Source organism: Cebus imitator, unplaced genomic scaffold (genome assembly GCF_001604975.1).
Source record: "Cebus imitator isolate Cc_AM_T3 unplaced genomic scaffold, Cebus_imitator-1.0 Scaffold181, whole genome shotgun sequence".
Classification (NCBI taxonomy): Eukaryota; Metazoa; Chordata; class Mammalia; order Primates; family Cebidae; genus Cebus; species Cebus imitator.
In genome coordinates, this window is record NW_016107496.1 from 3,021,595 (window position 1) to 3,033,661 (window position 12,067).

At 47.6% G+C, this 12,067-nt stretch overlaps 1 protein-coding gene across 1 annotated transcript in view; it reads right to left on the reverse strand.

Moving 5' to 3' along the window:
• Positions 1 to 6,504: 6,504 nt before the first annotated feature.
• POU6F1 (POU class 6 homeobox 1) overlaps positions 6,505 to 12,067 on the reverse strand; it is a 33,742-nt gene continuing 28,179 nt past the window's right edge. The window contains exons 9-10 of the mRNA XM_037744661.1: positions 11,274 to 11,500; positions 6,505 to 10,317 (exon numbers count right to left, since the gene is read on the reverse strand). Coding sequence (XP_037600589.1) covers positions 9,972 to 10,317; positions 11,274 to 11,500 — 573 coding nt within the window. The 3' untranslated portion in view covers positions 6,505 to 9,971. The remainder of the gene's footprint in view (positions 10,318 to 11,273; positions 11,501 to 12,067) is intronic.

Genomic DNA, 12,067 nt, shown 5'->3' on the forward strand with positions numbered 1-12,067 from the left:
ATATATATATATATTTAAATATATGTATATATATAAGCTTTAAAAAGATCTGCTTCTTACCTACTCTTCCTTTCAGAGAAGAGTTTTGAAACTTGTGGAAGTGAGAACATTGAATTTTCAGAAAATTGTGCCCGTGAAGGAATATTGGATGATGCATGTTTTCTCATCCACAGAATAGCTCAAAGGGAATGGACTTTAAAAACCAAGGAGTAACTAATAATTAAGAAAAACAACAATACCGGTGGCGGAGCAGCGGCTTAGCCTGAGCTGGGCAAAATGGAGCTCGAGTCAGATACCCCAGCCCAGTGAACCCAGCTGTCTTCCCCCATCTGACCATGGTGCTTTTGGCCATCGGCATGTTCTTCACTGCCTGGGTCTTCGTTTATGAGGTCACCTCTACCAAGTACACTCATGATATCTATAAAGAGCTCCTCATCTCCTTGGTGGCTTTACTCTTCATGGGCTTTGGAGTCCTCTTCCTGCTGCTCTGGGTCGGCATCTATGTGTGAGCGCCCAAGGGTAACAACCAGCTTCACTGAATCTCTGCTTTTGTAAATTACTTTTTTTACTATTGCTGGAAGTGTCCCACCTGCTGCTAATAATAAAGGCAGATGTATGGCAAAAAAAAAAAGAAAAGAAAAACAACAATAAAAAATAAAAAAACAAGGAGTAATCATATTAGATGTTTGGAAGAAATGACTGTGCCACATCCAGGAATATCAGGGAGCCCCGTGACCTGGAAAATATTTAGAAAAAGACAGACATGTACTTCTTGGAAATGTTTGAGACTAAGTTTAAATTCTGAACCAAAATAAACACTTCACAGAGGTCCTCCTTGTGATTTATTAATTCTACAATACACTGAGGTGAAATGAGAGGAGACTTCTAAGCCTCAGCCCCTCCCAAGTGAAGTGAAGGTCAGCCTGGAGAATTATGCCATTGAGCCCAATGTCCCCCTCGGGAAAGAAAACTTTACACATTGTTTACTGCTGGAATTCTGTGACTAGGAAAGTGGACTTTTCCCATCCTCTCCCCACCCCAAAGTAACTAAGAGTGAAATTGGAGTGCCAGGAGGAGAAACAGAGATTCCAGGAGCAGCCCTGAAGGCTCTGCTTCCAAGAAAAGACGACTAGATGTTCGCTTAGAAATCCAGCAACACCGGGCCTGGCACAGTGGCTCACGCTTGTAATCCCAGCACTTTGGGAGGCTGAGGTGGGTGGACCATCTGAGGTCAGAAGTTTGAGACCAGTTGGGCCAACATGGTGAAACCCCATCTCTACTAAAAATACAAAAATTAGCCAGGCCTGGTATCATGCACCTGTAATCCCAGCTACTTGGGAGGCTGAGGCAGGGGAATCGCTTGAACCCAGGAGGTGGAGGTTGCAGTGAGCTGAGATTGTGCCATTGCACTCCAACCTCAGCAACAAGAATGAAATTCCAGGGCCGGGTGCAGTCGCTCATGCCTGTAATCCCAGCACTTTGGGAGGCTGAGACAGGTGGATCATCTGAGATTAGGAGTTCGAGACCAGCCTGACCAACATGAAGAAACCTCATCTCTACTAAAAATACAAAATTAGCCAGGCATGGTGGCTCATGCCTGTAATCCCAGCTGCTCGGGAGGCAGAGGCAGGAGAATTGCTTGAACTCGGGAGGCAGAGGTTGCAGTGAGCCGAGATTGCTCCACTGCACTCCAGCCTGGGCAACAAGAGTGAGACTCTATCTCAAAAAAAAAACAAGAAAAAAAGAGTGAAAGAGAGAAAGAGAGTGGAAGTCAGGAAGGATGGAAGGAAGGAAGGAAGGAAAGAAAGAAGGAAGGAAGGAATAAAGCAACACCTATCAATAGATCAAATTTTTATACCCATAAATTCATCCCACGATGAAAATCCTAGCTTCTATTACACGTAATAAACCAGAGTACCTGTGGCACAGAGCTCCAAATTCAATGTTCTGGACTGTTGAAGTTAAAGTTTATCATGGAGCATCCATTTCCCTAGATTGGATCCTAAAACTGGACACCATCTAGATGGGACACAGCAGGGTTTACCCTGGTAGGTGGAGATCAGAACACACAGCCACCCCAAGATCCCACCCACCTCTCAGAGCCTATATGGGGTAAAGTTAAGCTCAAAAGCTTTACAGACAGCCTACCTGGGTTCAAATCCTTGTTCTCCTGTTCACAAAGCAGCCCTGAGTAGATTCCTCATGATATGTCTACCTCAATTCCCTATCTGCAAAGTGGATATAATAATATTTCTTACTTTATAGAATTATTGTGAGAATTAACTGAGATGGTGCATGTTAAGTGCTTACAAGAGTGCCTAGCACTAGTGATCAGTAAAGGTTAGCTAATGTTATTATGAACAAGGAAGGTACCCTAGCCGCTGTCTTGCCTGTCTCTTAAGAGACAAATCAATTCTCTCAGAGGCTTGAAGGCTTGCGTGCCTTGGGTCAGTACCCATTCATCCCCCAGCCTTCCCTTTTCACTCAAATACTCAAGTCAGTCATTGGTTTCCCTAGTGCGTCAGTGGACATGTAGAAGCAGGCTTTTTTAGAGACTGACCATCTCATGTTATCTCTTCACATCTTCCTGCTGTCCACATGTGAGGCCTAGTGTGGCTTCTCTGAAGAACATTGCAGTTGATAGGAAAGGAAATCAGAAGTTTGACAGGCACACAGTTCCACCTCACGTTCTTCTTCTCTCTCCCCTCTAGTCCGGAAACCAGCCCACATCCATAAAACAGCAGCTCCTGCTTCAGAGCCATCCACAACACAATAGAATTCCCAGGCCTGGGAATAAAGACTGTAGTCCCTTCATCCTCTAAAGCTTTCCTGGGCCAACTGCCAAGAGCCACCTTCAACTGGTCTGAGCCAGAGCCAGCAGCTCCAACTGACTCTCCTGGTGGGAGCTGCTTGGAGCTCTCTCTCTCAGGTCACAGCCAGCTGCTGCCCAGATTCTATTCACTCTCACATTTCACACACCAAACCTGGCATAGCTAAGCTGAATCTCATATTTCCTGGTTTCTCCCAGGTACCTGAAGTCAGGGACTCAGCTGTCATTATTTCCATGAAGGAGAGGGTATGAAATGTATTCAGTCAATCATCTGCCATTTATCAAGCACCTACTGTATGCCCCTAGCCTGTGTATGAGAAGTTACAGCCCAGTGTGGATAGCTAATATCAGGGTTGTAAGATCTATGCAAAAGGTAATTGCTGGTGTCTGTTTGAATTTTTGCTCTGTTATTTCAGAGTACCGTAAAACTCCTCTGATCCCTAAGCTTTGCTTCAGAGGCTTAGACATTCATTATCTCCCTGGGTGAGGGTGGAGAAGTGGGGCATGGTCCAGAATCCAGCATAGCGCCTGGCTCAGGAATGTTGGTTGGGTAGAATCAAAGGTAATGTCTTGCTCTCACCAGTTTATTTTATTTGTATTTACTTGTTTGTTTATTTTTTTTTGAGACAGAGTCTCACTCTGTCATCTGGGCTTGAGTGCAGTGGCTTCATCTCGGCTCACTGCAGCCTCTGCCTCCCAGGCTCAAGTGATTCTCATGTCTCAGCCTCCCCAGTAGCTGAGATTACAGGCATGTGTCCCCAACACCTGACCAATTTTGTAATTTTAGTAGAGACAGGGTTTTGCCATGTTGGCCAGGCTGGTCTCAAACTCCTGACCTCAGGTGATTCACCCTCCTTAGCCTCTTTAAGTGCTGGGATTACAGGCTTGAGCCACAGTGCCTGGCTGCTCTCACCAGTTTAGATTAGGTAGCCCAGACCTCATTGATACCAGCTGGGTGTCAGGGGAGGAGGACCTGAGAGGGAGATGTCATGAACTCTGCTCTTAGGAGGTAGACAAGCCAAGAGAGACCCTTATGACAGGTGTGCTCTCAGCTCTAAGCTTGGGTGACAGCCCTGGGGAATAATACAAAAAGTCTTGCTTACCGTATAGTCACTTTTTTTTTTTTTTAAGACAAAGTTTTGCTTTTGTTGCCCAGGCTGGAGTGCAGTGGCGCAATCTTGGCTCACCACAACCTCCGCCTCCCAGGTTCAAACAATTCTCCTGCCTCAGCCTCCCAAGTAGCTGGAATTAAAGGCATGCACAACCATGCCCAGCTATTTTTATTTTTTATTTTTTTGTATTTTTAGTAGAGACAGGATTTCTCCATGTTGGTCAGGCTGGTCTCTAACTCCTGACCTCTTGATCCACCCTCCTCAGCCTCCCAAAGTGCTGGGATTACAGGCATAAGCCACCACACCCAGCCTAGTCACCTAGCTATAAAGTATAGATCAAACTATGAATGTTCTTGCATCCTATCCTGGTAAGTATATATATATATATATACCTTCATAGTGATGAGGCCAGGTTTGGATTTAGAACTCCTTGAAGTCCCAAGCTACAATGTGCCCCAGTCCTGGCCCTCAGCCCATTGTCTGCCTTCTCTTCCCTCTCCCCATCTCGCACTGCAAAGAGCCTCACGTACATGTGTAGACACCCCAGTCTACATATCCAAGCTCTGTCACCCAACTGTCTGACAAACAGCTGTCCTTTGGCCACTATGGGCTGAATGTTTGTTTCCCAAAAATTCCTATAATGAAACTTAATTCCCAATGTGATAGTATAGTTGTCCTTTTGTATCTGTTAGGGATTAGTTTCAGGATGCCTGAGGATACCAAAATCCACAGGTGCTTAAGTCTCTCATATAAAATGGTGTACTCCAGCCTGGGCAACATAGTGGGACAACCATCTCTAAAAATAAAAATAAAAAAATTAGCTAGGTGTGGTGGCACATGCCTGTATTTCCAGCCTTTCGGGAGATTGATGTGGGAGGATCACTTGAGCCAGGGAAATTGAGTGAGCTGTGATCATGGCACTGCACTCCAGCCTGGGCCAACAAGTGAGACTCTGTCTCAAAAACACAAAATAAGGCCAGGTGCGGTCAGGAGTTTGAGACCAGCCTGGACAACATGGTGAAACCCCGTCTCTGCTAAAAATAAAAAAGAAAAAAAAATTAGCTGGGCATGGTGGCAGGTGCCTGTAATCCCAGCTACTCCGGAGGCTGAGGCAGGAGAATCACTTGAACCTGGGAGGCAGAGGTTGCAGTGAGCCAAGACTGCACCACCGCACTCCAACCTGGTGAGAGACTTCGTCTCAAAAAACAAAACAAAACAAAAATAAAAAACAAAACAAAACCCACCAAAAACAGTGTAGTATTTACACATAATCTCCTATGCACATCCTCTTGCATAAATTTATCTCTACATTACTTATATCTAACACAATGTAAATGCTATGTAAATAGTTATACTATATTGCCCTTGTTTGTATTGTTTTTTATTGTTGTATTGGGGGTCGTGTTGTTTTTGTTTTGTTGTTTGTTTGGAGACAATGTTTCACTCTGTTCCCCAGGCTGGAGTGTAGTAGTGTGATCTTGGCTCACTATAACCTCCATCTCCCAGGTTAAAGCAGTTCTTGTGCCTCAGCCTCCCGAATAGCTGGGATTACAGGAATGTACCAACACACCTAGTTAATTTTTGTATTTTTAGTAGAGACAGGGTTTTACCACGTTGCCCAAACTGGTCTCAAATTCCAGAGCTCAGGCAATCTGGCTGCCTTGGCCTCCAAAAGTTCTGGAATTACAGGCATGAGCCACCATGCCCAGCCTGTTGCTATTTTTGAATACTGTGTTTTCCATCTGAGGACGCAGACCCCAGGAATATGGAGGGCCGACTGTATTAAGGTGGGGCCTTTTGGAAGGCGATTAGTTGAGTAGGATTAGTGGGATTAGCTTCCTTATAAAAGAGGCCAAGGGAGCTTGCTTGCCCTTCCACCATGTGAGTTTACAGTGAAAAGACACCTGTCTATGAGGAAGAGGGCTTTCATCAGACATCGACCTTGATCTTGGACTTCCCAGTCTTCAAAACCATGAACAAGAAATTTCTGTTGTAAGTCACTGAATCTAAGGTACTTTGTTGTAGCAACCAGAGCAGACTAAGATAACCACGTCTTAGACCTACAAGTGTGCACACCAACAGCACAACTCTTGGAACCCAGAAAGCAGGGATCCAGGAAGTGGGCTTGGCAGAGAATTCTGGGGTCCTAGGTATAAGAAAGGTGATCTAAAGCCGGGCGTGGTGGCTCATGCCTGTAATCCCAGCACTTTGGGAGGCTGAGGTGGGCGGATCACTTGAGATTAGGAGTTCGGGACCAGCCTGGCCAACATTGTGGTGAAACCCCATCTTAAAAAAAAAGAAAAAGAAAAGAAAGGTGATCTAAAAGGAGAAAGGACACACCCCATTGGTCTGTGGACTGTGTGCCCTGTAGGGAAGGTCATGGTGGCAGGAAGGCTCAAGCAGGGACTTCTGAGGTGGGAATCCAGAGCACTGACCCCTGCTTTCTTGCAATGGGATTTTCCAGGCTGCAAGCTGACAGCAAAGGCTGTCACTTCCCTGGCCTCTGACACTGGTTCCCTTCTATCTCTACCCTGACAAGTGAACAGGAAACAAGTGGACCAGACAAAAGAAAAAATANTCCACACAACTACATCAAGTGCTTCTTTCCCATTCTCCTCTCCCCTTGCCACCCCTCCAGCCCTCAGGAGGCTTTGCCTGTGCTGGGAGCAGTGAGAACCTCAGTGTCAGAGCCTGGTCCATGAGGCAGGAAGGAAATCTGGGCATGGGGAGGGAACTGGATTTCCAAGAACACAAAAACGTCACGGTCTCGCATTCCAAACTCATGTGTTCCTTAGTCCATTTGGCTGAATTCTTTCCCTGGACTTCACCTGGATAAAATGCCATGGTTAGTGCAGGGTCAAAGGCCCCAGCTGATTCACCAGGAAAGTTTTGGTCTTTCTTCCATTTAAAACAAAACAAACAAAACCCCACACAGTTAAACCATTTCTGTCCATTCTCCTCTTTCCATAATAAGGGAGACACTAAGTTCTGGCTTAAGTCCAGAAGATCCTTCCAAAACAAAATGTTTACCAACTCCCTTCAGAACCCGATGCTAACAAAAAAAAATAAAATAAACCCAATTCCTGGGTGAGAGGTTCAGGCCCGAGCTGCCTCCTGGGGAGTCTTACACTGGGGGAGCAAGGGCAGAGGTCATAGGCCAGCAAGCTCTGCTTTGGGTACACATCAGGGAAACCCTGCACTCCCATGCCTGGGGAATTCAGCCGCAAACCTCCCAGCCCTGCTATTGTTCCTCTGAATGACCAACCCATCATTCCTACAGAGGAGAAATGGTTTCATTCTAGCTCAGCCTTGGGAAGACAGATTTAAATGAGGGAGGGGCTGAGAAAGCATGGCCAGCCCTAATTTAGACCAGTGGTTCATGATTGTTTTCCCATCATAACACAGGACAGATGGCGTCCTCCTGCATGTCCACCACCACAGACATACCCTGGATTATGTGCTATTCCCAGGGTACCAGCTGTGACCCATTTGTCGCTCTCAAAAAAGAAAGCATACCTGAATGCAAGCATCTGAGCATGAAAACCTGCATCTCTCTGAGTTTTTTTTTTTTTTTCCCGAAACAGTCTTGCTTTGTCACCCAGGCTGGAGTGCAGTAGTGCAGTCTCAGCTCATTGTAACCTCCACCTCCCAGGTTCAAGCAATTCTTCTGCCTCAACCTCCCAAGTACCTGGGATTACAGGCATGTGCCACCACACCTGGCTAATTTTTGTATTTTTAGTAGAGACAGGATTTCACCATGTTGGTCAGGCTGGTCTTGAACTGACCTCAAATGATCTGCCTGGCTCAGTCTCCCAAAGTGTTGGAATTACAGGCATAAGCCACCGTGCCTGGCCTAATTTTTTGAAGTGTAAGTCACTGAATCCTTTATAAGCTCTGGAACTTAACTATTCTCACTGAAAACTAGTTTACAACACCCCTCCCAAATGACTTTGTTATCTCATTGAGGCAGGTCGATAACCCTGAACTAGAGTGTGGAGCCTCTCTGTTGAGACATGCTCTCCTGGGAAGCTGGGTCAGGCAAGCTGCCCACTTGCTTCCTCACCTCTGCTACAATCTGGCAGGCATGGTTTTTCCAAATGCAGCAGGGCGTGTGTGTGTGTGTGTGTGTGTGTGTGCACGTGCGGGCACCCTCGCGTGTGCTAATTCAACACACTAAGAGTGTGGCCACGTTGGCATTGCAGGGGCTGGGAGGGACCAACAGTAAGTAGGAAAGGAAACAGCACACCAGAGGAAGCTAGGCTAGGAGGTGGCTGAGCACCAGTGACTGACAGAGGTGGTGATGCGCCTCCACCTGTCAGTGGCTTCCTCAGGGTCTATCATGGGGGGGGCAGTGGAAGCAGCTGTTAGAAACCAGCCTCTGTGCTGGGCGTGGTGGCTCACGCCTGTAATCCTAGCACTTTGGGAGGCCGAGGTGGGTGGATCACCTGAGGTCAAGAGTTCAAGAACAGTCTGGCCATCATGGTAAAACCCCATCTTTAAAAAAACCAAAACAAAACAAAACAAAAAACAGCCTCTGTAAGGATAAGAGTACTGAAGAGAGGCGTGGTTGACCCCCATGACATGGGGCCCTTTACAGATGGTCTACAAAGCCAGCCTGTGCTCATCTAAGCAAATCTTAATTCTCTCCTGACTTTCTGGAGTTACATACTGAATTTTAGGGGCTGTCCAGCCACAATGAGGCTGGAAACTCACTTAGCAGCTCGGATAAGAGCCAGCCCCCAAGGTACCACAGCCATCCTGTTTAGAGGCATAACCCAACCTGATCTAGGGGTGTTCTTGGTGTTCAGAGGACACTGAGGGGATTGCTGAGACTTGACATAGACATGGTTTGAGACTTGACAAAATGAGATTTCTCCTCCAGTATCCAAGGCTTAAAGTTACAAAGAAAATTAGAGTCAAGTCAACTTCCACAAGAGACCTTCCTGGACTCCATCATTTATTCAGGGATGCTGTTCTTTCCCCCAGGGCCTTGCTGTCTGGTTTACTGTTTAATTTGCTCCTTTTCAGAAGGCCCCAGCATTGGGTTGGGAATGGGTGTGGGGACAAGAGAAAGTTAGAGAAAGTCAGCATTCCTTTCCTTATTTTTCTCCAGAGTTGCCTGTTTGCTTGGGCAGTGGGATTTTCCAGGCTGCAAGTTTTCTTAACCCAAGATCTTTTTTGTGGGAGGGATGGCCATCAACAGAGATTAGATTAAAATCTGAAAGAATGGCCTTATTTTCTAAATTCCCAACCTGCTGCAGCCCCAGGACAACTCCAGGACAGGTACAGTTCACTGTTGCTTCCTTCCAACATGGATTGCAAAAGAAAACGTTCTGTTTTAGTGCAAATTTCTCTGCAAAGGAACCAGGGAGAGGTGGGAGAGAAGAGCCCATGTTCTGGCCCCAGGGGTTTGGGAACCTTCTGACCTTGAGATCAAGGCAGACCTTGAGTCTGACCTTCTGAGCAGCACATCACACTTTTCTGAATTTTATCTCCTAGGTCCTTTCTGTGGGCCTGCAGGCAAAATGTGTGGGGAAGGGCAGTGTGAGGCTGTGGGTCCACTGGATGAGTTGTCATACCTGCCACACTAACACAGAAGAGCAAAGGAGAAGAGAAGGTAGAAAGAGAACACCATCAAAAGCCGAGCTAATGGCCAGTGGTCCGTAGGAGCTGCTATAGCCCTGCCCCAAAGACAGTGAGTTTCTGGTTCCCCACCAGAATTCACCCTTCAGAAACCATGCTAGCAAAGTGCTTCTCTAAGTGACATCATAAATCCTCTTCTTTGGAGCAACCAGTCCAGAACCTGGAGCTCTTGTGTGGCCCCGTGATGTGGGATACGTGGCCTCTCCATGATGTGAAATACGTGGGAGAGAAGAGGGACATTCACGCACATGCACACAGTGGAGTCTCATGACCTGGGGCGAGCACAGCTGCACGTGGCAAAATGACAGGTGCTGTCATGGCAGTGGCAGCAGCCGGATGCCAAGGAAAACAGACAAAGTGCTAGAACACAGGGCCGGGGGCTGGGCCTAAGGGATCTGAAAGACATTCAGCTTGCTAGTGTTCTTCAGCGTCTGGCGCCGATTGCAGAACCAGACACGCACGACCTCACGGTCATAGTTGAGCTCCTTAGCAATTTCAGTGATCTCCTGGCCTGTGGGCAGCGGGTTCTTCTCAAAATAGGCATTGAGAGCCTCTATGGCCTGGGGAGTGAAGGAGGTGCGGCGTTTGCGTTTCTTAGAGGGCTCGCCTCCTACAAACTCCATCAGGTTCTGCTGGCCTTCCTGGTTCCGCAGTTCCGCTTCATTTAGCCACTTTTCCAGCACTGGCTTCAGCTTCTGGGCACTCTTGGGTGTGATGTCCAGCTTCTCAAACCTGTGGGCAACCCACACCCAGGAAGAGGCAGGCAGTGAGAGCTTCTCGGTCTCTCTGGCACACCCCACACCGAGGTGTAGGCTCCATCCTCCAGGGGCCGCTCCACTTGGGGCTGGTGAGACCATACCCAGTGCTCCCCTTACCACCTCCACCAGGGCCCCTCTAGCTTGGCCAAGCCCGGAAACCTCAGACCCTCTGATGCCCCCAGTCCTAACAGGGAGACCATTCCCATGACCTCAGCTCAGTCAGTAGTACAATAATAATAGTCCAAATGCTTTATGAACAACCATTCTAGAATGTTCACCTAAATGAATGAAGTCCTTTGAAGAGCCGCCTTGGGAGGCCTCCAGTCGCACTCCTATAGCAGCATCACTAACAAGACAGGCCACTCTTTCTGGCTGAGCCTGGATGTGGCAACAGGATTCTCCACAGAATTCTAATGCTCACTCTAGTCTGACCTATGGAGCTGGCAGGCAGATGAAACCTTTTGGCCTCTACCCCTCCTGGTGCCAAAACCAGTTTATAAGTGGCTTACAGAAAACTCAGCTGTGTTATTTTATAGTCAAGCCTTGTAAGAAGGGGGATGGGAGCATGATGAGGTGTGGTGGGTTACAGTTATGGGCCAGGATAGAATTGAAGTTCCCACTTCTGTGACTAATTTTACAGGCTGTACTCCTTTCCTGCTAGAATTCCTCAGTGGATTAGGGTCTTGGGTTCCCAAAAGAAGACCATTTTAATGCCCAGGATTGGAGGATAAACTTCAGAGAGCCTCAGAAGGACAGGGTCAGTCTTTACCCCAGGTGTTCGTATCTACCCTGAAGGCAGTCTTCCTATCTGGAAGAAGACTGGAACAAGGGGTCATATGGAAAAGGGGCAGGTGCCCAGGTTCCCATGAGTGCCCAGTGGCACCAGGCAGCTGAGCAGGTCCTAATCCTGTCTAGGGCCGTCTTACTCACCGGCAGATGGCTGACTGGCTGTAGGCTGGACCTTCCGTTGCAGTCAGAGCCTGACCCACCTGGGTCTGTGTAAGGCCCAGGGAAAGCCGCCGTATCTTAAAGTTCTTAGCAAACTCCCGGATCTCTTCTAAATTGATCCCATCCTCATCCAGACTTGGAGTATGTGGCTCTAGGCCAGAGGGAGGGAGCAGGGATGAGTGTGTAAGATGGAAACCATCCCTGCTTAGCTAGCTCATTGGTCAAGACTGAAGCAGTAGTGAGAGATGAGGACATCTGACAAAAGGCTCATGCACTCTCAAGACCCTTATCACCTTTGTCCCCAAGACAAGCAAGACTTGAAGTAAAGGGGCCTGAACCCACCTCTCCAGGGGTAAGGAGCTATTTTGAAGTTCTTCCAGCTCTAACTGCTGACCCTCCCCCATTCTCCCTAGGCCTGGCCTCAAACACACCTGTTGGTCACCCACATTCCTCAAATACTGGGTGAGAGACCGCAGTAGAGACAGCCCACAGCTCAGCCTCTCCAAGAAGCAGCCATCCAGCTAAAAAGCCTCCACGGTCATTGTGCTCAAACTCCACCTCAATAGGACTGGAAATAAAAAAGCCAGTCCCTGCCAGGCATGGTGGCTCATGCCTGTAATCCCAGCACTTTGGGAGGCTGAGGCAGGTGGATCACCTATGTCAGGAGTTAGAGACCAGCTTGGCCAATGTGGTGAAACCCTATCTCTACTAAAAACACAAAAAATTAGCTGAGTGTGATGGTGGGTGCCTGTAATCCCAGCTACTCGGGAGGCTGA